A 27,256-nucleotide genomic window follows, 5' to 3' on the forward strand; every position below is an offset into this window, starting at 1 on the left:
TTAATTTATTTTATATACAACTGTTTAATTTATTTTATATACGACTGTTTCATTCATTTTATATACGACTGTTTCATTCATTTTATATACGACTGTTTCATTCATTTTATATACGACTGTTTCATTCATTTTATATACGACTGTTTCATTTATTTTATATACGACTGTTTGATTAAACAATCATATTTTCAAACACAAAGGGGCAAGAAGTTGCTTGGCTCGAAGTAGACCAACTTCGGACTGAGTTTATATATCGAACTTACCGGTGAAGAGTTGATAAGCTCCTGTGAGAATGATGATGAAGAGGGCAAGTAATTTTGCGTACGTGAAGATGTCCTGCACCCTGGTCGCCCATTTCACGTCCCAGCAGTTAATGAACGCCAAGATGCCTGGAACAACAGACAATTCAATGTAGATTAACACTTACACGAATAAATGTGAACGAACATAAATGAAACAGAACGAAATTGAACACGTAAATTCGATTGATAATGACCAGACCGCGACATGCGTCATTAAATATGCGCATTGTTAAATAAACCGCATCATTAAATATTGTTCGTTATTAAAAATGCGCATAGATAAATTATGTGATAACAAATGGTAATGATTATTTGATTACATATCCGTGTTATCGTGTCAATAATGATCCAATAATTAGTAATTTAAATAAATATATTTAATGACGATACGTCGATGAAATGCACTCTCGAAATCTGTATGAATGTGTAACTGGAAACCAAACTTCATCAACTCCTAACATTTTATTAAACATCGTTACATAAATGCAATCACGATTCAAGGAGCAAACGACTTGCTCTTGAAATTCAATTGTCGCAAGAATATGTCACGAATAATTCCAACAATAAGACAAAATTTAAAAACCACAGTTCGTAATGCCACGTGTGGCTTTTGAATGGTGAAAGAACTATAGAAATAAAAGGGGGGGGGGGGGAAGAAAAATGATCGAAAAATGTTAGAAAAGAAACGAAACGAAACGGTAGAAATGAGAATATCAAAGTGCGAAAATTAACAGATGAATTTTAGGTAACAAAACGACAGTGTTAATCGACGTACATACTTGGATCGGTTTCTACGTTGGCCGATTAGATTCATTAGTGTAGATTAATTAGTGATTGTCGAAACATTTCACGTTCACCGGCACTCGTACACGTGATTACATGTGAGAAACACGCGTAGCTGGTACCGTTTTCTCAGCGATCGGCGATATCGCGATTTCGCTGTTGCAACATTTAACATGATCGATGTAACATTTAACATGATCAATCCTGAATATGTAGCAAGGCATATCAGGTATAATAATAGCTTTTCGCTATCGGTACACTTAGTGGCCAGATAGTAACAGCGGTCATTTATGCAAATTAATGATTTTTATTAATGTAAATAAAAATGCCAAAGCTGGGTAGAAAATTGTAACAAGAATTTTTACGCGAATTCATATTTCTGTATCAGATAGAATGTTCCTTTCTCTATTTAATTATTGTACAGATTATTGCATTCTTTTTGGATATTTTTTTTTTATCCTTTTGTACGTTGCGTGTTCTCCGTTTTCGAACTTCTCGTAAATGAGTAAAAATCGACAGTCTAAGTGTCTTTAATAAGTATCTCTTATCGATATTTTATACATTTCTGAATTTCAAACGAATGCTGTCGTATATTTTCGTATAGCTATCTTTCTTTTTTGGTATGTGTTGACAGTACGTTCAATATATATATTTAATAATAGAAAAAGACTTCATATATACATATATATATATATATATTTTTATATTTAATAAAATAAAAATTAATTATATTTTATATATATATATATATATATATATATTTAATAAAAGAAAAAGATTTTTAAACGTAGAGACTAGTTTTCACCCCTCAAATTTTTCCTCTCGATCCCCTCTAATTTTTGAAAAAAACTCTTGAAAATTTGTAACGACACAACATTAGCGTAACAGCGCTGCTTATTCTGTTTGAAACAGTAGCGCGACTCGATGAACGGTTATTTCGGCGACTCGATATATATATTTAATAAAAGAAAAAGATTTTTAAACGTAGAGACTATTTTTCCTCTCGATCGCCTCTAATTTTTGAAAAAATAATTCTTGAAAATTTGTAACGACACAACATTAGCGTAACAGCGCTGCTTATTCTGTTTGAAACAGTAGCGCGACTCGATGGTAATAAACGGCTCGTGTCTTACATCCAATCACTCCCGCCCCTCTATAATTATACAGCCAGTGAACTGTTCATTTACTCAGCTGGAACTATGTCAGATATATATCCATGTATATATATTAGCATAAAGAGATATTTTATTTTCTGGAACCGGTTGCGTGTGCCAGAGCCTAACGTTGCAGACTAACTGGCACCAGTCCAATCGACCATGACGTCGTCGGGGGTGGAATCGACCGCGGGTGGTTATCGACCTCTGCGCGAATAAGAAAACCAACCGATTCGACCGACTGACCAGATATCTACGCCATCGGGAATCCTTGGGAATTCATTACGCAACTTATTATCATCGTCTCTTTAACGAGTGGTTTCATTGAAATTCTCGAGATTTGTAGAAATTGCAGACTTCGAATGTCAAAGTGCAGATTTTCTTCCGAGTGGTGAAATTTTGAAACGTGGGAGATACTAGGAACTTTAAGTTTTTTTCTGGAAGTTTTAAACTTTAAATCTAAGAGAAGAAGAAATTAGAGCATCTCGGGACTTTTATTCGGAATTTTATCGAACTTTGATGAAGCTCGCAATATTTATTTGGAAATTAGAGAAGCATGTTACATCGCTTTGGATTTATTCTGAATATCTCCAAATTTAGAAATTAGACAACCGTGATTCTGAATTTCTCCTGAATTTAGAGAAATGGAAGTTGTGAGAATTTTGGAAATCAAAATCAAGGTGTTTACTTTCGGAAGTTCTCCTGTTCAAAATTTCCCGAATTCACGAATTGTAAATTGGAAGATTAAAGAGTCCACCGTCCTTCTAAAAAGTAAATTAATTCGAAACTCCAAATATGAAAATTGGGGAATTACGATCATTCGAGAATTTTCATCCTTTTTTAAATTTAACAATTAGGAATTCACAAATTGTTATTATTCACATTAACTATCGACTCTCAATGTTGCAAAATTCCAAATCGTGTGATTTTAATGATAAACGATATGATCTAACAAATATTTAACTCAACTATATAAAATAAATATTTTTAATATTTATAATAAATATTTCTTTATATATTTAATTTTTATAATAAATTCTTAATACTTACAATAAATATTTTTTTATATATATTTAATTTTTATAATAAATTTTTAATATTCATAATAAATATTTTTTTATATATATATTTAATTTTTCGTTCTTTAAACCATCCCAACTATCCTAACTACCAACTTGCAATATCAAGTTCTCAATGATCGATCGATTCAATAACCCCCTCCAGCCTAATTTAACAATTAGTATTTAATTTCACTGATTTCGATCCAGACAGAGACCATTGCGCGCACGCGAATACATGAATGTCACTCTTGACTTTCGATGTCGAGTCTGAGTCAGTGGATACAGTGTATACCAGGTGAGAGTGTAGATCGAAACCTGATGGTTCGTCGATCGTGATTGAAAACACGCACGTGCTCTCGCGCATACGACCGCGAGAATGATTCCACGTCGCAAATGATACATGTTGGGGGCCTCTGCCCCTCGTCCTTGGTCGATTTCGTCGGCCGAAGAAAAGTAAGAAATGCCGACTGACGCAACATCTCGAAGAATATCGCGAGACTTTCTGCCCTGTTCCCCTTCCGACCCCGGCTCGTCCATCTTTCAAGCGTCTTCGCCAGTGCTGTCCTCCGCGATTTCAGCCCCCTCGCGCGAATTGTTCGAGAATTCACGAGTTCAGAGTGTAAAATTATACAATATACGCGATGTGTAAAAAATTATACAACAGTGTAAAAAATATACAATGTACGATGGTGTAAAAAATTATACAACGGTGTAAAAAATATACAATGTACGATGGTGTAAAAAAATTATACAATATAGCGAGTGATTTTTCATATTTGGAGTTTCGAATTAATTTACTTTTTAGAAGGACGGTGGACTCTTTAATCTTCTAATTTACAATTCGTGAATTCGGCAAATTTTGAACAGGAGAACCTTCGAAAGTAAACACCTTGATTTTGATTTTCAAAATTCTCACAACTTCCATTTCTCTAAATTCAGGAGAAATTCAGAATCACGGTTGTCTAATTTCTAAATTTGGAGATATTCAGAATAAATCCAAATTATATAATATAGCGAGTGATCCAGTAAAAAGAAAAAAAAAAAAAGTCAAAGTGTTGTTTGATTATCTATTCCAAAGTGCTGTTTGTTTATTTATTTTAAATTGTCAAAGTATTGTTTTTCATGAAAACGGAATGACAGGAGAATTCACGTAGTTTTCTTTTTTATTTTGATGACGAACTGATAAAAGGATGAACACATATATATTGTTATTTAAGACTGAATTATTATTTATATTTAATTAATTATTTGTATTATTATTAATTTAATTATTTGTATTTCTATCGATTTAATTATTTGTATTATTGTTAAATTTATATATTTATTTAAGACTGAATCATTATTTATATTTAATTAATTATTTATATTATTATTAATTTAATTATTTGTATTATTATCAATTTAAATATTTGTATAATTATCAATTTAATTATTTGTACCATTATTAAATTTATATATTTATTTAAAACTGAATTATTAGAATTGCAAATCAGTGCTTACGCGAGATACTATTTAGATATAGCAGTGGATATTCAAATTATGGTAACTGAAGAAGAATCTAGTGAATAACCTAGTACGAACAGAATTACTTTAAGTATAGTTATGTACGATATTTTGAAAGAAATGACGTCACTGAAGAATAATTTAATTCCTTCAATTTTTTCCTCCTGATCATTCAATACCAATATTTTTAAATGGATACCTGTGTATCTTATTTACTCTTCACTATTCACTGACCTATCCTATACGATAGGTCCCAGACGATAAAATTAATTTGCAGTTTTTGCGGACTGCGTCATTTGCATTAATTCTTGCGAAGCTAGTGATCTTTTCCTCGATATCCAATTCTTTTCTTCTTAATGCCGAATTAGAAATTAAAATTTCCTTTAATTAACGACGCTTGACGAATGATTGTCCTTGATTTGCTTGTGTCCACGTTTCGTGCGACACGTGACACAGTAATATTCTCGTCGATTCATTAATAATCCCATTTGCATGTCTTTTGTATCGCTTCCAGTACACGTTGAATGAAATTCTCTCTTCAGTATGACAGATCTATTATTTTTCAACAATTCTTTCACATTTCCTTGTACAATATATATATCTATCAGACAACGTTGACAGTCCTTTCATTTTCCTGTTTCTTCCAACATCAACTTACTGTGGAGAAATTTGTTTGTTCACACCATTTAATATCTCTAGATCATTTCATATTGGTTCCAACTTTTTCATTATTTTTTGACTTTAATCAACGTGAATGATTGAAAATAATTTTAATCATAAAATTTTACACTAATATTATAATTTTAATCGTTCCATTTAAATAATTTCAATCAAGATAAAATGTTTGGAAGAGATTTCTCTGCCACATTGCAGAGAAAAGAAAAATTCGCAAGAAATAAAATATTAACAATCGTATTTGTCCGGAGAGAGTTAAATCAAATTCTTCTTCATCTACACATATATATATATATATATATATATATATATATATATATATATATATATATATATATAAAACTTCCAGCAATATTATTTCCAATTAAAACAAACAGATATTTAAAAGACAGAGTACAAGTATATAAAAACATTTGTAAAATATTATTCAAACTGACGATTAATGTCAAAATATCACCGAATTATTAACAACTGGATTTGTTCAAAGCAACTTTCACGAATGAAAACATCCCGACCGCTTCTACATAGACTCGTATCACTGCAGCACAACTAGGAACTTCAACGAAGATTCGTTTTCTGTCGAAAATTGTACCAAGCCGTACCTCTCGTGTGTTTCACACGAAATTTCGTGCGCTCCACAAATTTTCACCTAGAAATTCGTGGTACCGATGATTGTCGACGAAAGCAACAATAAAGAGGCCAAAGTAGACGAGATGAAAAATTTTTATATATATAATTATATATATAAATTATATATAAAAATATATATATTTTTATTTTTATTATATATTTATATTATTATATATATTATATTTATATTATTAACTATATTTTTATTATTAATATATATATTTTATATATATCTTATATATATAAAATATTTTTATTATTAATATATATTATTAACTATATTTTTATTATTAATATATATTTTATATATTTTCATATATTTTATATATATATATCTTATAAAATATTTTTATTATTAATTATATTTTTGTTATTAATATATATTATTAACTATATTTTTATTAATATATATTATTAATATATTAATATATATTATTAATATATATTAACTATATTTTTATTATTATTATATATTTATATTATTAACTATATTTTTATTATTAATATATATATTTTATATACATTATATATATATATTTTTATATATTTTATATATATATATCTCGTAGAAGTAATCTATAAATTATGGCTGTGTGTATAGGCTATGGCCTGCGTAAGGAGGACAAGATGAAAAAAAAATCTAGGAGCAAATGTCTCTGTAGACATCACTGGTGCCTTCTTCCACTTCCTCCGCGTCTCTGTCCCTCCTCCACCGCAGCGGTTGCTTCGCCATCGAGAATTCTTCTTCGCTCCCCCCGGGAGCCCCTTGCGGCGAATTATGCTGTTGTGGCTGCCAGTTGACACGTTATTAGAAGATTACGTTTAATCGCGATGGTGCGTGATTGCTGGCGCAGCCTTTTCACTCGGGCATTTACCATCCCGTCTTCGTCGCGTTGAGGACGACGCCAGAGCTCTTGCGATCGAATCCGTCCGCTGCTTCCACTGGCCGACATATCGATCCTCCTCCGTGTCTGCTTGGTGTCAATGCCTCCGGTTTCACGACGCCGTTAAACTTCTCTCCGTCTTGAGAGAGAGAGAAAGAGAGAGAAAGAGCCTTAACGAGCCTTAACGCGGCAAGGGAAGCGCGTCGCATTTTCTACGCCATTGGCTGTTGTCACGCGTGTTACGGAAGAGGATCGAGCAGAAGGAGAACAGAAAAGAACGAACGTTTCTTTCTTTTCTCTTGGTCTTTCGTTCAGATCGATTCCTGGAATGCCAGCCGGTGTTTTACGTTCGAGGTTAGAGATAGATCGAGAAGCGAGTAGTTGAAAACGTGACTATTTATAACGGGGGAGGGGAATTTTCTTGTGTTTCTATTTCAATTTTCGAGGTTCGTGTATCGTTTCGTTTCGCGTCTCTTGGGTCTTTTTTCGACGACCGAACCGGACTTTTTTTTTGAAAAAACACGGGTTTTTGAAATTAAATTTGTTCACTTCCGTTTGGACGAAAATGGAAGTAATTGTAATAGGTCCACTTGTTTTGGTTACTGTTGTTTAAATTGCGATTCGAAAGATTGTAGTCGATTAAATTATTCGAAAAATTGTAATTATAGTTGATAAGTTATGACATAGTTAGCTAAATCATAATTATAGTTATAAGTTGCGATATAGTTAGTCAAATTATAATTATAGTTATAAGTTATGATATATATTAGTTAGTTAAATGATTATTATTAGTTAGCTAAATTATAATTATAATTACAAGTTATGATACAGTTAGTTAAATTATAATAATAGTTATAAATTATAATAATAGTTATGATATAGTTAGTTAAATTATAATTATAGTTATAAGTTATGATATATATTAGTTAGTTAAATGATTATTATTATTATTATTAGTTAATTATTATAATTATTATTATTAGTTATATTAGTTAGTTAAATGATTATTATTATTATTATTATTAGTTAATTATTATGGTTATTATTATTAGTTAGTTAAATTATAATTATAGTTATAAGTTACGATATAGTTAGTTAAACAATTCGAAAAATTATAATTATAGTTACGAGTTGTGATGTTACACGTGTATATGTGTCGATCAAGTGTGCAACATGCGAGGGAATGTTTGCACGAGTAATTGCACATCGGTCTGACTAGATTTCCCTCAGGCTTAATTATTGATCTTCATCACTAGAAACGCGTTCCGCGAACTAATTTTCCGCTGAACAAATCAATAATACATGATCCAGAGTAAACTCGATGAAAATCAAGCTGATCGACGAAATATTTTAACCTCATAAATGTCTCTTTCAAATATATATTTATAAAGCAAAATACTTGATATATATATATTTATGAAACAAACACACACACACACACACACACATATATATGTATATACACATTTCTAATTAAAACTTTCTTAAATATCGATTTATTGGTTGTAAATTCATTACTCTTGTTCCTTGAATTTTAAATTTAGATGTTTCTTATATAGTTTCTGAGCATCAGCTTCAAGAAAGGAAAGAAAAAGTTTGTTCGAAGGGATTGTGACTTGCTTCTACTTTGTTTTTCATTTCTTCTGCTCTTTCTCTGTACTTTCTCACTGTTCAAGCTTCAAGTCTACGATCTACGATCGATTCGTCAGTAGTAGAGTGTGAAGTAAAAAGAACGGCTACCTTTTTCTATTTCTCCTGTTATCCGAGTGAAGTCGAATTAAATTGCTACAGAAATCTTCAGAAACGGGGACAAACAATCAACTATAAATAAGTTATATCTATAATCAACTATAAATCAACAATCAACTATAAATAAGTTATATCTATAATCAGCTATAAATAAGTTACTTTGCAACAAGTAAAATAAAATGAAGAAGAAAAGAAAGCAAACACAAAGAGAATAGAATGATCAATTTTATAGGAAGAAGTCTTCGCTTCGCGAAAGAGAAGGGCAAACATCAAAGAGCCCCCATTCGCCGCGAATCTTAAACGAGCAGCTGCCATTTTCATTTACCAACGGCTCTCGGAAATTAAACGGAACTCGTTTCGTTCGGAATAGCGCAGGACATTCCACTGCTATTGGAAAGTCCTTTTCACTGTTCCACTTCCACGGCATTTAACGCGTTATTGCGCGGATCGTGGAACCGACAGCGGTTCCGGCACAAGCCACTTCCGGCCGCTCGTGGAGGAAATCATTGTTCGCTCGTACATCTCCGATCGAACTACGTTCGTCGACTTTATTCGCCTCTCTCGGTTTGGCGACTCTTTGCTGAATGACGATCCTAGTTTTTGCGTTATAAAATGTTTCGCTTATAAAATGTTTCGCACTAATTTTGCGAGACGAGATTCAGTTCAGACAAGAGGGGCAAGAAGACGTGAAACGAGTCTTAGAATTTCGAGAAATTACTTTACCTCGAATTTAGTTTGGTTCAAATGGTTGGAGGAGCATAAAATTTTAACGTCGTTAACGACAAATTGTTAGCGATAACGTTGATGTCGATAATATTTGAAAAGTAATGAATGCCAGTAATGATACGTATTGTTAACTTTACGATACGGATGTAATTATTGTATGAATCATTTAACGTTCGAGTTGTAATAGTATTGAAGTGAAATACGTACAAGCGTAACTTCTTTTTCTGTTAGGTTCACTCTTTTGAGTTGATCCTTCGGTGTCTTAATTTAGTTAAATCTGGAGCATCGTAGCGATCAAAGTTGGGTAACGATATGACAAATGTTCTAATATACACATAATTAAAATATAATGTAATATAATATATATGTGTATATATATAATATAATATAATATAATATAATATAATATAATATAATATAATATAATATAATATATGTACGTATATAAATAAATTACAAATCCTGCTTTTAAAAAGTTTCTAGGCGTTGAAAGGTTCTACGTTTCTCTGCATTCGACTGACAACAGAAATTAAAAAAAAAAAAAAGGAAAAAAGGAAAAAGGAAATAAACAAACTTGAATTGCCAAAGTTGGGAGCTTTCTATCAAACCATAATTAACGAACTGAGAACTTTCGATCTCGAATGCGTTCACAAAATGCGATCGCGTTGGTCTTCTGCCACGAAGCAAACCCCTCGCCCGAACGAATACTTGTCCTAAATGATAAGAAAACGTTTGCGAAATCTGGACAATCGAGCCATGCCTCGATTTCGCATACCACTCGCATACTTTTCGCGAGGAAAACGGAACTCGTTCCGCCAGGCAGAGAGCCGCCGTGTATTTTTAACTTCAACTGCAGTCCGATGCAGTTTTTTTCTTTTTTTGGAACTTGCTTTGTTCGCAGAAAAGGTGAAAGAAAGGAGGAACAGAATAGGATATTTCAGCGGGCACGTGTTGTAAAACGATACGAGAGGACAGAGGCGGAAGAACACACGGAGGCGGAAGACCGCAAGAACTCGATATCATTCGACATTTCTGCGGCATTTATTCCGAACCGATCCCCGAAAAATACGCTTGTTCCGCTTTTGTGAGGGATTTCTTTCGTGTTTTTTTCTTTGTTTTTTTCTTTTCTCTTTCCTTTCCGTTTGAGAACGGAATGTTGGCTGAATAGTTTATCACTTTATGATACAAGAGACGCTCTGGTTTTCATCGATGATGCTTGGAAGCTTCAACGAAGTTTGTACAGAAGAGAAGGAAAATTGATTTGGATCGAAAGAAGAGGCAGGTGACGAAGTTGCAATGACACGGTAATAATTAGATGTTGGATATTTATGAAAACTCATATTTTTGCGAGTATAATTAAAAGAACTAAGAGCCAAATTAGAAATTTGTATTGAAAATTATTTTTCATCATTTCTCATAATCTAGATATCCAACAATGGTACAAATTATATGTGTCAATATTATATTGACATCTCAATTTACTTTTATTGTTATTGAACCGTAACTGGTAACATTTTTGCTTGACGTTACTTAATTTTGGAATGTTTAATTCAATTTGATTTAACGATGCTGTCCGAGATTTAACATTCCACGCGGCTGTCGTCGTTCGAAAATAATGCGAACGATGCTTTTTGAATTGCATCTTTGAGAAAATGTTATTTAGTCCAGCGATGACATAATTTCTCGAATCTTATTTGCACATGAAAATATGTTCTTTTAGAATTATCAATCTACCTTGAAAAGAGTCGTTAATTCTTCAAATATTAACTTACATTTTATCGTCAATATACTGACAAATACTTTTTCGTGTAACATTTTCATCAAAATGTAAAACACGGAAAAATAATAATAATAAAAAAAAAGATGATAAACGAACAATGTGTATATATAAATATATATCTCTCTCACAATCAGTCTACCTAAAAATATTTCTCTTGTAAAATCCTATGATTTTATATCCTATTGATTATGAAAAAAAAAAAACATAAATAAATAGATGAACGATTGAACGAACAAATAAATGATCCGATTGAACGGATATAAAAGAATATTAGATAGGCGACTGTAATTATACGATTCGTGAAATTTGATTACGACGATGTACAAAATTATTTCCTGCGACGAATCAGCGGAAATCACGTCTCGTCACGGCATCGTGCGCGGAAATTCCATTCCAGAACGATTCTCGAAAGCGATCTCACCTGGAGATCGCTGGAGATCGGTTCTTACATGATCGCGATCGAGAAAGAAAAAAGAAAAAAAAAAAAAAAAAAAAAAAAAAAAACAGGCGTGTTTACTGGAATGTTCGTTCTTACAAACGATCGTTCGATCGGCATGCAACATTTTGTCTCGTTATTACTCACGCTATCGTTACTCGTTGAAAAGGAAATAGCGGCTCGAAGGCTGCCATTACGATTCGTCGCGAATTCCAGAGCTGAAACAGACGTTTTCTTCATCGGACGAACGATCGATCGTCCGATGATTTAACCCTCTCACGGTGTTTCAGCAGCAGAATTTCTGATTTTTCGCGAATTTTTTGTGAATTTTCTGCGCGATTCTTTTTGAAAGTGCAAACTGAGGAAATAGAGTCTCGATAGAAAATTAGTATCATTCGTGGCGAATGTTACAGAGGACAGTGTGCTTCGAGTATTTTGTGTACTACTTATCGCACTCTGTCTTTAAAATTACACAAACGTCCGTTAATTTAGTCATGATCAAATTTTGGAATTTTCAAAAGATCTCTTTACTTTTCAATGGATCGTGAATCAAATTAATAAACACGAATGAGGAGAGTAACTATTGTAACAGGCACAAGAAAGTATGACAAATTTCCCAAAGAATGATGGATTATTTATATATTTATAAATTTATATATATTTATATATTTATATATTTATAAAAGAAATAAGTTGCACAACGTCTCCGTTTTATGACTCTTTCAGCAAATAATTATCTTCAGCAGCTAATTGCAGATCGAATATTCCGAGTGGCCATATTTTGTATCGCGAGTGTACGAAACAAACTATCAGAAGAACGAACGTAATTTCCTTCAATATATTAAACTTTGAAAAAAGAAAAATTCTTGAAAATGTTCTAGAATATTTGCCGAGTGCTTGAAACTCTTCATTGCATGCACCTCCAAACGAACTTTCCCCCATTGGTTCAAGTTTCCAAAAAACTCTAGAGTTCCTAGAAACTTTTGAAAAAAACTCCGAGATACTCGACAAACGTCCGAAATCTTTCAAACACTTTCGAATAAAATTTCTTTCCAGAAAAAGAAGTTCGAGAATAAAATTTCTCAGATTCAAAATGCACTTTCAGCTAATTAAGGCAAACCTTCATTCCACCACAAGAATATATAGAAAAAAACCACTGTTTAATCTGAAACAATCGGATTTTATTTTCCATCGGTCGGAAGGAGGAAACCATGATTCCCCCAGAGTGCTCATTAAGGCGAAAGAACAGCGAGAACTTGCAACAGACAATTCCAAGATTGCTAAGATTATTGGAGGGATTACAAATTGCGTTCGCGTAACGAGAGGCGGCATTAGGTTTGAAAGCTCCCCGAAGGACGCCAGCGACAATGAGGAACGAGTCCTGGCGGTTCTCGCTCGAAAGAAATGTAATACTCAAGGACCATTAGAATATTGCCGATCTCCCTGAATAAAAGGAGAGGATCGAGGATATCTCGGTATGGAGAATGCTCTGGGCGAGCACTTGGTATGAAATATTCGTTGAATGTCCGTGGTTCCATGGATTAAAATGCCTCGGAAATATTCTTGATAACGTCACTGTCACCGTGGAAGAATATTTTCGAACTATTTCAGTTTCTTTGAAGGACTATAAAAGATTATGAAGGACTCGAAGATTATGAAATAAAAAAAAAAAGGTAAAACGAGAGTCAAGATTATATTTCGTAAATTAATTGTAAAAAATTAAAGTATCGATATTAATTGTAAATTAAAAAATTATTATAAATTTATATTTATAATATTATAATTATAATATTATGTTTATAAATATAATATTATATTTATAATTATAATAAATTATATTATAATATTATAATATTATATAATATAATATTATAATATATAAATAAATTATAATATTATAATATTATAATTATAATAAATTATTATATTATAATATTATAATTATAATAAATTATAATATTATATTATAATTTAAGAAATTATTATAAATTTACGAATTAATTTATATATTTATATATTTAATATAATTAATATTTATAATTAATTTCTTTTAATTTATATATTTATATATTTAAAAATTAATCTTCAATAATTCTGTTTTCTATCACGTGTATCTTTGGAGTGTTAAATTTGTAATTTATGGTGGAATGGAGAATGTTTAATTTAATTTTGAATTTTCGTGGAGAAACAAAGCTACTAGATAAGTAGTTCTCTAACTCTGACACAAAGAATGAAAAATCAACAGTATCAATCACTGAAAAACAATATAACTCTAGCATCGAGTTATTCAGATATAATGCACATAACATGAACAAAAAGAAAAAGAAAGAAAAATACATCTCCGCCTGAAGAAACTTTGGGAACGATAACGATAAATCCTCGTGATCTCACAGTCATGATTTCGATTAGGTGGCAATTGTCTGTCGAATTCTGTACGAAGGATCGTGTGCGCGATGAACAAATTAGGCATCGTCGAAGTCCAAGGTTCCACAGCGAATCAACGATTGAACCGTTTGAGATTAATATATCGGTATAGTCCAGTGAAAAGGCAGTCGGTTTCGACTACGGTCGGAAAGATGAATAACTCGGACAGAGCGGAGAAAATAATTCGATTAATCGGGGCTGGTATTAGGTGAATGACGAGTGGAACGAGCATCCAATTGCGGATGGACGGGTGCTATGGTGTTCTCGGAACGGCCAGAAAATCCGACAGTCCAATCAACAAGCATTCTGAGGGGGTCCTCTGATAGAATGAATCACATCGATTAAACTCGTGCTCGGCCGAGAGCTTAATTTCCGTGAGAATAAACTAAATCTAATTTCTTCTTGTGGACACAGCTTCTTCCACTCTCTTTCAAGACGTTCTCTAGTACATTGGCCCCAATTACTCGCAAACACGTTCGTCGCGCTACATTCTGTTGTGTGTTCACTCTTCTGTCCCTAAATTAGACACTGATGAAAAAAAATTTCATCCAGATAGTCGGTCAGGGTCAATGCGTGCTTCCCTTTTTTGATCTATAGCGAATATTGAGAGCGAATATCTATCTATCGTGGTGAATTTTATTTAAAATTGAGCAAATTTTCATTTTCTAATACTCGAAACGGTTATTCCTATCTGCATTGTCTGTATTGTACAAGTGAACAAATTTACGATGAAAGTGACTTTTAATATTCTTGAAAAAAGAAAGAAAGAAAGAAAGAAAGAAAGAAAGAAGCGAAAATAGATAACTATGTATGAATTATCCTTTCACAATGTTTTTTCTCAGTATTTTGTAAGATGCGAGAAGTAATGATGAAAAAGACTGATTGACTCACAGATGCAGCACGCTGCCAGTATCCTCGTGGCATCGTCCGGTGGTGCACAGTCCGGGAACACCGGTTTCAACACGTAAACGCTGAAAGTCAAGGCCACGATAGCCTGGCTGCAAGGTCGCACTATCATGCACTCAACCCAGAGCCTGATGAATGCCAGGAAAGGTCCGAAGGTCTCCATGATATACGCGTAATCGGCGCCCGACTTTCTGATCATGCAGCCGAGCTCTGCGTAACAGTACGCGCCTACCTGTCGTTCAACAAAACCAACAAAACCACGTGAAACGTTATACAGATACGTATTCTCGTCCTTATTATTCAAAACGATTTATTCTAAACTTATTATTTGCATATTTAAATATTCTAAATTTATTATTATTATTTATTATTATTATTATTCAGGTATTTAGATATTCTAAACTTATTATTTAAACATTTGAATATTCTAAATCTATTATTACTATTTATTATTTAGATATTTAAATATTCTAAATTTATTATTTAGGTAATTAAATATTTTAAATTTATTATTTAGGTATTTAAATATTCTAAATTTATTAATTAGGTATTTAAATATTTATTATTTCAATATTCTAAATTTATTATTTAGATATCTAAATATTCTAAATTTATTATTTAGATATTTAAATATTTTAAATTTATTATTTAGGTATTTAAATATTCTAAATTTATTATTTAGGTATTTAAATATTTATTATTTCAATATTCTAAATTTATTATTATTATTTATTATTTAGATATTTAAATATTCTAAATTTATTATTTAGATATTTGAATATTCTAAATTTATTATTTAGATATTTAGATATCTAAATATTCTAAATTTATTATTTAGGTATTTAAATATTTATTATTCAAATATTCTAAATTTATTTTTATCATTTATTATTTAGATATTTAAACATTCTAAATTTATCATTATCACAAGCTTATTTATTTCAAATATTCTAGCTCGATCGAGAAAGCAGATCCTACAAGCAAGTATATAAATTGTTAAATTTAAAATTTCTCAAGATTGTTTAAAATTTAAAACATCTTTAACTTAGAATTATACTGTCCTACTCACAAACCTACTCACAACTTGTAATAATTAACGTATCTGACGTTAGGTCGAATTACGAGATTCTCACGTGCAAGTGTGAGTTAGAAAGCTCCTACAAAAATCTCAGTTTACGAATACGTTCGTCACCATATGTTCGTGGAACGAACAATGACCTCAGCTTCAAGCTCGAGGAAAAATGATGGCGTACGTACCGTGGAGAAGATACCGGAAGCTGTCCACACCAGGAGGCTCGCGTTCACGCTTCCTGTGTACTTGAGTACGCCGGTCGGGCTAACGAATATGCCAGAACCAATAATGGAGCCGACGATCACGGTTATTCCATTCAACAGGGACATCTTCGCCTCGAGTTTGATTTCGTCGTTGGCTTTGTCGGTGGTTGGAACCGGGTCGTACGGCCCCTTCTCGCCATCCTTGATGCTGCCCGACTTCGACATCCTTCCTGCAACCGAGCCGAATAAACCAATGAGTGGGACAATAATTTTACGTGAGATATAAACTTTAGTTTCTTCGCTTCGTTCGCGAAACATTGAACCTTTCTTCCGTTTTTTGTTTTTTTTTTTTTATTTTTTACCTTATTCGTGAGATTATTTTGAATTAAATTTCCTTTTCATTTCCACTCGTCCCTATTATATTTGCGGATAATTGACTTTTTTTTCACTTGTGAATTTACTTTGAAATTTTATTTTTACATACGTCGTAGAATCTACAATTATTATTATTATTTTTTTAATGATAATTAACTGAGTAAATCGCGGATATTTATACAAATTGATAATTTGGGTTCGTGAATGTAACGAAATCAATAAATGGATAAAAATTCACGGTCTATTAATAGATAAATTCTCGTCCTTTCAAAAGGATGATTCGAGAAGGACGAAAATATCTGTAATTTTATTGTTTCAATATACGATTTTCACACTATCATTCACGCTATTCAATATACCTGCTTCGGAGTGAATAACTATCTATAAATCAGTGAACAACAGCAATCAAAATGCAATCAACGCATGCCATTTAAAATCACCTCCCCCAATGGAGGAAGAAGTAGTATTACTTTGGAAAAAGAAAAATCAATAAAAATTCTTATGGGTAAAAAAAGTTTACATATTATGTAAAACTTCCGTATCTATTCTGCTGTTTCGATCGTCTATTGAGTAGAAAAAAATACTAGGTATTTTCCCATTTTTCACGAATATATATATATGACAAAAAAGTGTAATTGGAATAAATTTTATAATTGCCGATAAAAAAAAATTTGTTGTCATGATGATTTTTCATGACAATAAATATATTCAATTATGAAATGGAAATATTCTAATTTTTAAAAACAATATCAATGAAAAAAGATTTATTAAAAATTTTGAATTAATATATGAAAATATAATTAAATTATTATTAATGACGATAAAAAATATAAATATAAATGGATGATAAAGATGAAACTGAATAGTATAAAATTCTAATTATTTCTGTGTTGAGTCTTTTATAATATTTAAAAGTCTAATTATTAATAAAATTATTGAAAATTCTATAATATTATATAAAAATTATATAACATTTAAAAATCTAATTTGAAAATCCTATAATATTATATAAAAATTATATAATATTTAAAAATCTAATTTGAAAATTCTATAATATTATATAAAAATTATATAATATTTAAAAGTCTAATTATTAATAAAATTATTGAAAATTCACAAATAATTTAATTATAAAATTGCCAATTATTATTAATATAATTGGACATAAATATATTTAAAAAGAATTAAATTTTATTATTTTATTTATTAAATACATATATATTTAATATTTATATATATACATCTGAAAAAGAAATAGAGAACAGATCACCTGTTGATCAAGCTCGGTGGCATGAAATAAGCATCGTGCGAAATACGGGGATCACGATCGCCATTTTTTACTCCTCCCACGTACAATTCATTAAATAAGAAGCGTCGTTTCGGAAAGACAGAATCGGGAAAGCCACGGCTTATCTTTACTCTACCTTCACTATTCGCGATTCCCTCGATTGGATTTTCATCGTTTCGTTTCTCATCTTTGAATAATTCATCTCGATAAAACCCGCTACGGCGTGGCATTTACTTTGTAACCAGAGTGGCCAATTTATCTCTCGACTTTCCACGTGAGAAGAAGAACGTGTTTGATAAAAGAACGTATAAAACAGCTTGCACATTTATTTCTGTCTGCTGGGAAAGTAAATGAAACGCAGCTTTTGTCCATTTAAGGAACAAGTTCAAAGTTAATATAAATTTTGATACCTACGTATTAATTAACTGATATCTTCCAAATATTTAATTAACTGATATCTTATTATTACCAAATTTAATTGGCAATAATATTGTAATATATTTGGTAATGATTCGAAACACTTCCAAATTATTATTTTGGTAATAATAAATTGAATTTGGTAATAATAGTAATTATTTAATTTTAAATTTAATTGGCAATAATACTGTAATATATTTGGTAATGATTTTCGAAACTCTTCCAATAACTGAGTTATAATTCAAATTATATCGCATTTGACTTCATTATCCTTTAATCTCGTCGCCAACGCGTTTCTTCTGTCGTTACACTTCAAGATTGAGTGTCAATAGAAAAAAATATAATAGTTCGAAATTAGGACCACTCGGAAAGATTATTGTTTCAAAAGCAAAGTTCTGTTGAAAAAAGTTTCCGCGAGAAATCATAATTTCAAATAGGATCTACTACAATTTGTGTATAATTTCCATAACAAATCGATTGTCAGAGATTCTCGTCAGGCAGGATCGTTTTCTAGAAGAGCGACAATTTCAATGGAATTTTTGCCAATCACGTCATCGTGTTTTTTTTTTTCTTGTGTCTTTTATGGCAATACACTCCTTCACTAGCGTGAAATTAGCCAGTGGTGTCTACGAACGTTGACACACACCTTTCTATGGTAGGCCTTAAATGTTGTTTGTGAAGCTGGATTCCAAAAATTTCCAAAATATGTTACGATAAAGTTTGATGGCACGTGCAATTCATTAATTCGCTCGAAGAAAATTTTCTCCTCTCTTAAAGAAATTAAAGCACTTTGCTCACGTTTCAAAATGAAACGGAGAATAAATAACAAGTATGTTTTACTTCTCTATTGAAATTTTTTTGGGGGGCAAGGGGGAAACTAGATGCATCATATTTTACTAACAGTAAGTACATATACCATCAACCATTTTTCTCTTCATATTAGAAACCAATGAAGACTCAAATCCTTTAAATGTTTCCCTTAAATGTAAGTCCTTTAAGTTGAATTAAACTAATGAATTAAATTAACACGAGCCAGAGTATAATCTGCATTAAGTACTATAAAGTACTTTCAAACGATGATAAATATAACCATCAAATCGCCAATATCATCTATTTGTTTCAAGGAAAAGTGTGAATATCAACAATTTCCTTATTCCTCACAATTAAAATCTCATTACTTACTAAACGTATAAGTGATCTGCAACTTGTCTTCCACGATAAGTGAACATAATATTTAAATATCTAAATAATAAATTTAAAACATTTAAATACCTAAATGATAAATTTAAAATATATAAATATCTAAATAATAAATTTAGAATATTTAGATATCTAAATAATAAATTTAGAATATTTAAATACCTAAATAATAAATTTAGAATATTTGAATATCTAAATAATAAATTTAGAATATTTAAATATCTAAATAATAAATTTAGAATATTGAAATAATAAATATTTAAATACCTAAATAATAAATTTAGAATATTTAAATACCTAAATAATAAATTTAGAATATTTAAATATCTAAATAATAAATTTAGAATATTTAAATATCTAAATAATAAATTTAGAATATTTAGATATCTCAATAATAAATTTAGAATATTTAAATATCTAAATAATAAATTTAGAATATTTAGATATCTCAATAATAAATTTAGAATATTTAAATATCTAAATAATAAATAATAATAATAAATTTAGAATATTGAAATAATAAATATTTAAATACCTAAATAATAAATTTAGAATATTTAAATACATAAATAATAAATTCAAAATATTTAAATATCTAAATAATAAATTTAAAATATTTAAATATCTAAATAATAAATTTAGAATATTTAGATATCTAAATAATAAATAATAATAATAGATTTAGAATATTCAAATGTCTAAATAATAAATTTAGAATATTCAAATGTCTAAATAATAAATTTAGAATATTTAAATGTCTAAATAATAAATAATAATAATAAAGTGCAAACAACCCCCATATTGCATTTACACATATATATACATTATACATAACAGTTAAATATAAACATAAAAGTATAATATATTATAGTAAATTATTACGTGATCCTTAATGAGATGAACCAACGACAATCCAAACATAATTTTACACGTTATTTTACTTATCAAATTTCTACCTTGTTCCAAAGTCCAAATCGACAGTAAAACTACACTCAATTCCTTGTACCGATATCCCTTATTCCTTCTAACATACCGAAAGTCCCGTACGTGTGTCGCATCTCTTTCGTTGATCCACGAAATCCTTGTTTACAGATCTACCAATGGAAACACAGTGGTTCGAGCAACGAGTCGATAAACATCGATGGATACAGAATCGATCGAACGAAATCGTATGTACGACATAAAACCTCGGGGACAGGGACAAATGGAACCGGCGAATAAAAGACATTGCCCGTGCGAAGACATTGCAGGTACTACGAGAAACATCGACGCGATCGACAGACGATTTTTCCTCGCGTATTTGAACGACGAACGAGGTGTAATTGCATCCAACCGCGGAGTGTCGCTTTCCGTTCGAATTCCCCGCTACCCTTCGCGATTCTTTATATTCGTTAATATTTCAGAGGAAGGGAATTCCACGATAGAGTCGCATCGATACCGAAGGTTGAACGTTTCTGCGTCTCGAGCGTCTCGGATTGCACACGCCGAGCGATCGATCAGCTCGTGGCGCCGTTTTTTGGTAACAATCGCGTCGATCATCGATCAAAAAACCGCGTGTTTCACGATTAGTATCTTTAACATCGAACGAAATTTATCTTTGTTTTTTTTTTTTTTTAATATCGAACGAGCTTCTCCCAGTCCAATGTCGAATATTTTTGATAACGAGAGATTGAACGGGCGAGAATTTGACATTGCGGGAATTATATTTATTTATAAGTTATAAATTCGATTTCGTGCTGTTTACGGATTTTCGTTGAATCCAAAGATAGTGTAGAGGGAAAGTGTACACGGTACTGTAAGCATGTGCTACATCTATCGATCAAAATGTGTCACGTTTAACCCACGTCTATTTTTTTATTTACCTCCGTGCGTTCATTTCATTTGCTACGTATTTGAAGGAACTATAATTACATTCATTATACATATCGTAATATTTTGCACTGTGCACTTTGTATTTACTGTATGATGATACCGTATTACCAATAGACAAACAGTGAAATCACAAAGTTGATAATTATGTACATTGCGTGTAACCTGTGTTTCTTAAATTATTAAACAATCATAATGAAAAATTGCAAACTGGTTCTTTAAAGTGATCTGTTACGTTGTCCAATATTCAATACCACGTGATACAAGACATAAAATCACACTTCCATGACGAAACCTGCCATTTGTATTTTACGTTTTACATTTTCGTACGATTATTTTCTGATTCATTTTTAAAATTCTTTCAGCTGTCGGCGATGAAACGTGCAAGCAACCCCCTTTAATTCAGCCGCCTGATGCGTCAGTCTAGCAGTCGTACTGCTTCAAGCCTGTTCCTCGAACTATGCACGCACACGCGTCGAAAAATTACACGCACGACTACGTTACACATACGTACATTCGTATATATACGTACGTACGTACGAGCAAAAACTTCATTCTGATCGACTATGGCCGATCCAAGAACCCCTCTTCTCGTCTACAGGTTTCATATTTGTAGTTTCAACGATACAATGCTCCACGACGACAGATGTTTCGTTTTCGAACTTGCCGGTTAAAGTAAAAACAAGTGACAATTAATCTCTGAAGTATCAGTAATATAATTACTTGTAATAGTTTGTAAGTAACATGGATTTTATCGGCATTTTCGTAGTCACCTCAGGATTAAATTTCAAGGTTGGCCAGTATCCTGTCTCTTATTTATTTATTTACATTTATCTACACGTAGGATATATAACTACACGTGAGATATATATATATATATTGGACGTAAGAATTACTAAATGTATAATATATATTTTTATTAAGGATAATATATGCTTTTATGTAATTAATATAATATACTTTAAAAGTTTATTATTTTGTATATAATATTTAAATACATTTATTATTGTAAATATATTTATTTATGATAAGTGGTATTTTTATTTTTAAAATATCAAAAAGAAAATAAACATACTTATTATACTTATTATAAGTGAATAATATATAATTTATATGTAATATATTTATAAATTTACTAAATTACGTATAATATAAATAAATATATTTTATATAAATAAATGTATTTACTTATGATAAGTAGTATTTTTATTTTTAAAATATCAAAAAGAAAATAAAAATACTTATTATACTTATTATAAGTGAATAATATATTATTTATATGTAATATATTTATAAATTTACGTATAATATAAATATATTTACTTATGATAAATAGTATTTTTATTTTTAAAATATCAAAAAGAAAATAAAAATACTTATTATACTTATTATAAGTGAATAATATATAATTTATATGTAATACATTTATAAATTTATTAAATTACGTATGAAATTAAATAAATAAACTATTCAATTTGATATAATTAATAAATTATTCACATATAATATATTTATAAATTTCATTAAACAAATTAATTGTTCAATCACAGCGTGCATGATGGCTGCCAGAATGATTCAAGTAAATACTTTGATAATAAGGAGATGTTCATATTGAAATATTTTTAAACGAAAGATTTATTATTTTACTAATCTTCATCGAAGTTTTTAATTAAACGAAGCTTTGTTCAAACGAAGAAGACTGTCGGAAATTCGTATTTTAGGAGTAGCGCCTTAAGTTTTGACCCGACTTTTCCATCGTTTCGAATTGATTTTTCTAAAGCGCGTGGAGATTTTTCTGTGACGAAATTCGACGCGCATAGGCCCCGTAACGGTCTGGTCCCCCCATAGCCTGGCACGTGCCCTGAAAAGGAATTCCGACGCGGAGGGACCTGGTGGTTCCCGAAACTTGCGTGCAACATTACGTCAGTTTGTATTGATTTTACACCGGCAACGTCATTCCCACTCGGCGTGTGTAACGGGAACGCGTAACCTATAACTTAAGGCAACCGTCGAAGATGATAACCGCGCGATATCGATCCGTTAGCGCGACGGGAATTAAATTATTAAAAAAGATCCTCTTCCCTTCGATCGTGACCAAACGTCAATTCCACGTTTAACATTGAAAAATTCAAACGCTGGAAGTAGGGCTATAAATTTCACTAATTTATTATTTATATACATTGTTGCTGCGTGCTTTCTGTTTTGTCGAATTTATCAACTTCAACTGCTCGTTACTTCTCTTCAACAATTATTAATACTATTGATGATTCTTTAACAGCACGAATTCGAGATGACGACTCAATTAATTTAATAGTTTCTCAGTTTTTCTAATAATTACATAATCCGGCCGATGCAACGAATATTATGTTACCGGAAGTGTTCAATCGTGCACTATCCATTCAGAGATATGTGTACAATAGTTCCTGCGAGTTCTCAATTTTTTTTTCTTTTTTTTTTTTTGGAGCAATATTTGTAAATCCTCCTGTCCTCGGATATCGTACAGTATATTTACCAATGTGCCCTGTGTACCTGTCAGAAATGGTAACTAAACGCGTTCGAATCACGCTGGGGTGATGTGCTATCGATCCGTTTGCAGGCCGATTATTGTGATAAGGGACGATGCGTATTTTGTAATGTTACACCAGCGGACAGAATCGCGCCGTACAATGTACGTTCAATTTGAACATCCAATTTTCTGCAATTTGTTCGCGATATTAACAGCCGTTTATCCGAAATGGCACGCGCCACATCATTAATTGCGATCGCGACGCTTCAGAATGGAAAGGTCAATGTATTTGAAACATGATGCCATTATGAAAATAAAACAGAGCGTATAAACTTCAATTAGCTGTGACTATTTGCCACGATTATAAATATAGTACCAATTATTATATCACTATTATGTCTATCGTGTTACTACCTAATATATTATTACGTTGTCTTATCTATCATTTAACGTGTTACTTTATTATTTTATTAGAATCTAACATTCTCCAGTAATATTAGGAGTATATAAACAGTATATAGATTAGGAGTATTAGAGCTAGTGCCAATTATTATATTACTATTATATCTGTCGTGTTGTTACCTAACATATTATTATTGTTATTGTGTTGTGTGTCGTCTAACGTGTTACTTTATTATTTTATTAGAATCTAACACTCTCCAATAATATTAGGAGTATTAGAGATAGTATTAATTATTATATTACTATTATATCTGTCGTGTTGTTACCTAACATATTATTATTGTTATTGTGTTGTGTGTCGTTTAACGTGTTACTTTATTATTTTATTAGAATCTAACACTCTTCAATAATATTAGGAGTATTAGAGATAGTATTAATTATTATATTGCTATTATATCTGTCGTGTTGTTACCTAACATATTATTATTGTTATTGTGTTGTGTGTCGTTTAACGTGTTACTTTATTATTTTATTAGAATCTAACACTCTTCAATAATATTAGGAGTATTAGAGATAGTATTAATTATTATATTGCTATTATATCTGTCGTGTTGTTACCTAACATATTATTATTGTTATTGTGTTGTGTGTCGTTTAACGTGTTACTTTATTATTTTATTAGAATCTAACACTCTTCAATAATATTAGGAGTATTAGAGATAGTATTAATTATTATATTGCTATTATATCTGTCGTGTTGTTACCTAACATATTATTATTGTTATTGTGTTGTGTGTCGTTTAACGTGTTACTTTATTATTTTATTAGAATCTAACACTCTCCAATAATATTAGAAGTATATAACAGTATATAGATTAGGAGCATTAGAGGTAGTACCAATTATTACATTACTATTATATTTTACTATTATCGTGTTATTACCTAATGTATTATTATTGTTATTGTGTTATGTGTCATCTATCATTTAACGTGCTACTTTATTATTTTATTAGAATCTAACACTCTCCAATAATATATAAACTACGTGTATTTAGAACAATGCTATTTGAAACACAGATTACACAGGAAATGGAGAATCACTTGTCACGTAAAAATAAAAAAATTCCCTAAACCGACACAATTCAAGTGAAATGTGAAAAATCTCTGTCACGACCGCAGATATATGGCTGTGTGATCTTGCGGATTGTAGAATTTTGTAGTGAAAGTACAATTATCAAAAACCAAAGTAGTAAACGAGTAAACGTAGACGAATCGTAGATGTTGCGTGATAACTGGAAAGGGTTGTAGACCTCGATTATCCGATATTCAACGAAATCTACATGCATTTATGCAGGATACCCTTCGGTTAAAGCGACTAATTTTAAAACGAGATTAGCGTTGCAATGAATTACATTAATTAAACAGCATTTGAAGACCATCGTGAGGCAAACGTGTCTAGCCGACGCTAGACGGAATATTACCAAAAGGAAACCGAATTGAATTCGTTTTCGAAATTCAACAGAATCGTGACTAGAATCTCAACTCGAATGTTCGTGGATCCAAGGATCTGTCATTGGGAAAGCCGTGTGCACGAAAAGGTGTACACTCGCGTGTAACAATTACAGAATGAAAAGGCCAGGGGTATTCGCAGGGTGCGCTAACCGATGGATGAAAAGGCTAGTTTCCATCAGCGTGAACGTAGCGGCGCGGCGGGGGCGAAAAAAATCAATAGACCACGTGGGTCGCCGACCGGGTTTTCCGAACCCAGTTTCTCGTCCTGCGTTATCGCGCCGTTTTATCTTTATGACAGATAAAACACAGGCAGAGGGAAAAAAAAAAAAAAAAAAAAAGAAGAAAGAACACTGGCGATTCAGCGAGAAGAAAAAAAAAAATCAGGGGGAAGATCATTTGCCAAGGGAGCTAGCGACATCTCTGCGACGAGGGTTGTTTTCATTTAACCAACCACCACCACCGTGTTCCCGTGATCTTCTGCATCATGGCTCTCGCCAGACACCGCCGTAAATCGTTCATCCCGACATACAAGTATCAATGAATTATCCCAGTGATCTTTCACTCGATCGACTCGCCAGATTTCACCGGATTCTCACGAACAAATTCCAACAACCGTGGCGGCGTCACTGTCCGTAACCACTACGATACGAATTTGCAACGTTATCGACTCAATCTAACGCGATTACTCAACGTGCCATACTTTCAACTGTTCGCGATCGTCCTGGTCGTCGAACGTCCATCGAGTTTTCATTCAACAAATCGGCCCCGCGTTTGCACGAGTTTGCCTCCCTCCTCCCTACCATTTTTCTTCGTCAAACAGTCAATCAGACCCCATCGACGATTACTCACCGAACGATTATTCGCTCAATCTTCCCGATTCCCTCTCGAGCGAGTCCGAGTGGTTCACTGCGGTTCACTGGGTCTCTCTATCCTCTATTGTGTATCACCGTGTCTGTCCGTGTGTTCACAGCGAGAAAGAGAGACAGAGAGAAAGAGAGAGAGAGAGAGAGAGCGAGAAAAAAAAAAAGATCGTATCACCGTGTCCGGTACAACACGCGACGATTATAACCGCACTCGGTGCATCGTTCCTCTTCCTCTTGTAGTATCCTTGTGTTCCTGTTCCGGTCGTTTCGGATCCGGTGGTTCAGACCCGTCTGAACGTCCCGAGGGCGGATGTGGATCGTGCACACACTCGAGGACGAGAGAAAAAGTGAAAGAGAGAGAGAGAGAGAGAGAGAGGGAGAGATAAATAGATAGATAGATAGATAGATAAATAGATAGATAGAAAGAGAAAGAGAGAGAGAGAGAGAGGAGCCACCGAAACGTGCGGCACACTGGTCGAGCTCTGAATGACTGTTCCGTCGGAACGTTCGTTCCGTTCGTGGGCTCGGAGCGTTAT

At 31.8% G+C, this 27,256-nt stretch overlaps 1 protein-coding gene across 2 annotated transcripts; it reads right to left on the reverse strand.

The window, feature by feature from the left end:
• Window positions 1-237: 237 nt before the first annotated feature.
• On the reverse strand, window positions 238-27,256 carry LOC122534449 (Y+L amino acid transporter 2-like). 2 transcript variants are annotated; one of them, XM_043665082.1, is made up of 4 exons: window positions 26,707-27,256; window positions 16,271-16,518; window positions 14,999-15,245; window positions 238-389 (listed from the first exon to the last, which is right to left on the reverse strand). In XM_043665082.1, exons 2-4 carry the CDS (start codon window positions 16,511-16,513, stop codon window positions 247-249), a joined length of 633 nt encoding a protein of 210 aa, XP_043521017.1. In that variant the 5' UTR covers window positions 16,514-16,518; window positions 26,707-27,256; the 3' UTR covers window positions 238-246. The 2 variants fall into 2 exon arrangements, with proteins under 2 accessions (XP_043521017.1, XP_043521016.1); XM_043665081.1 differs by lacking the exon at window positions 26,707-27,256 and adding an exon at window positions 20,602-20,661.

The sequence above is a fragment of the Frieseomelitta varia genome, unplaced genomic scaffold (genome assembly GCF_011392965.1).
Source record: "Frieseomelitta varia isolate USP_RPSP 00005682 unplaced genomic scaffold, Fvar_1.2 scaffold_599, whole genome shotgun sequence".
Classification (NCBI taxonomy): domain Eukaryota; kingdom Metazoa; phylum Arthropoda; class Insecta; order Hymenoptera; family Apidae; genus Frieseomelitta; species Frieseomelitta varia.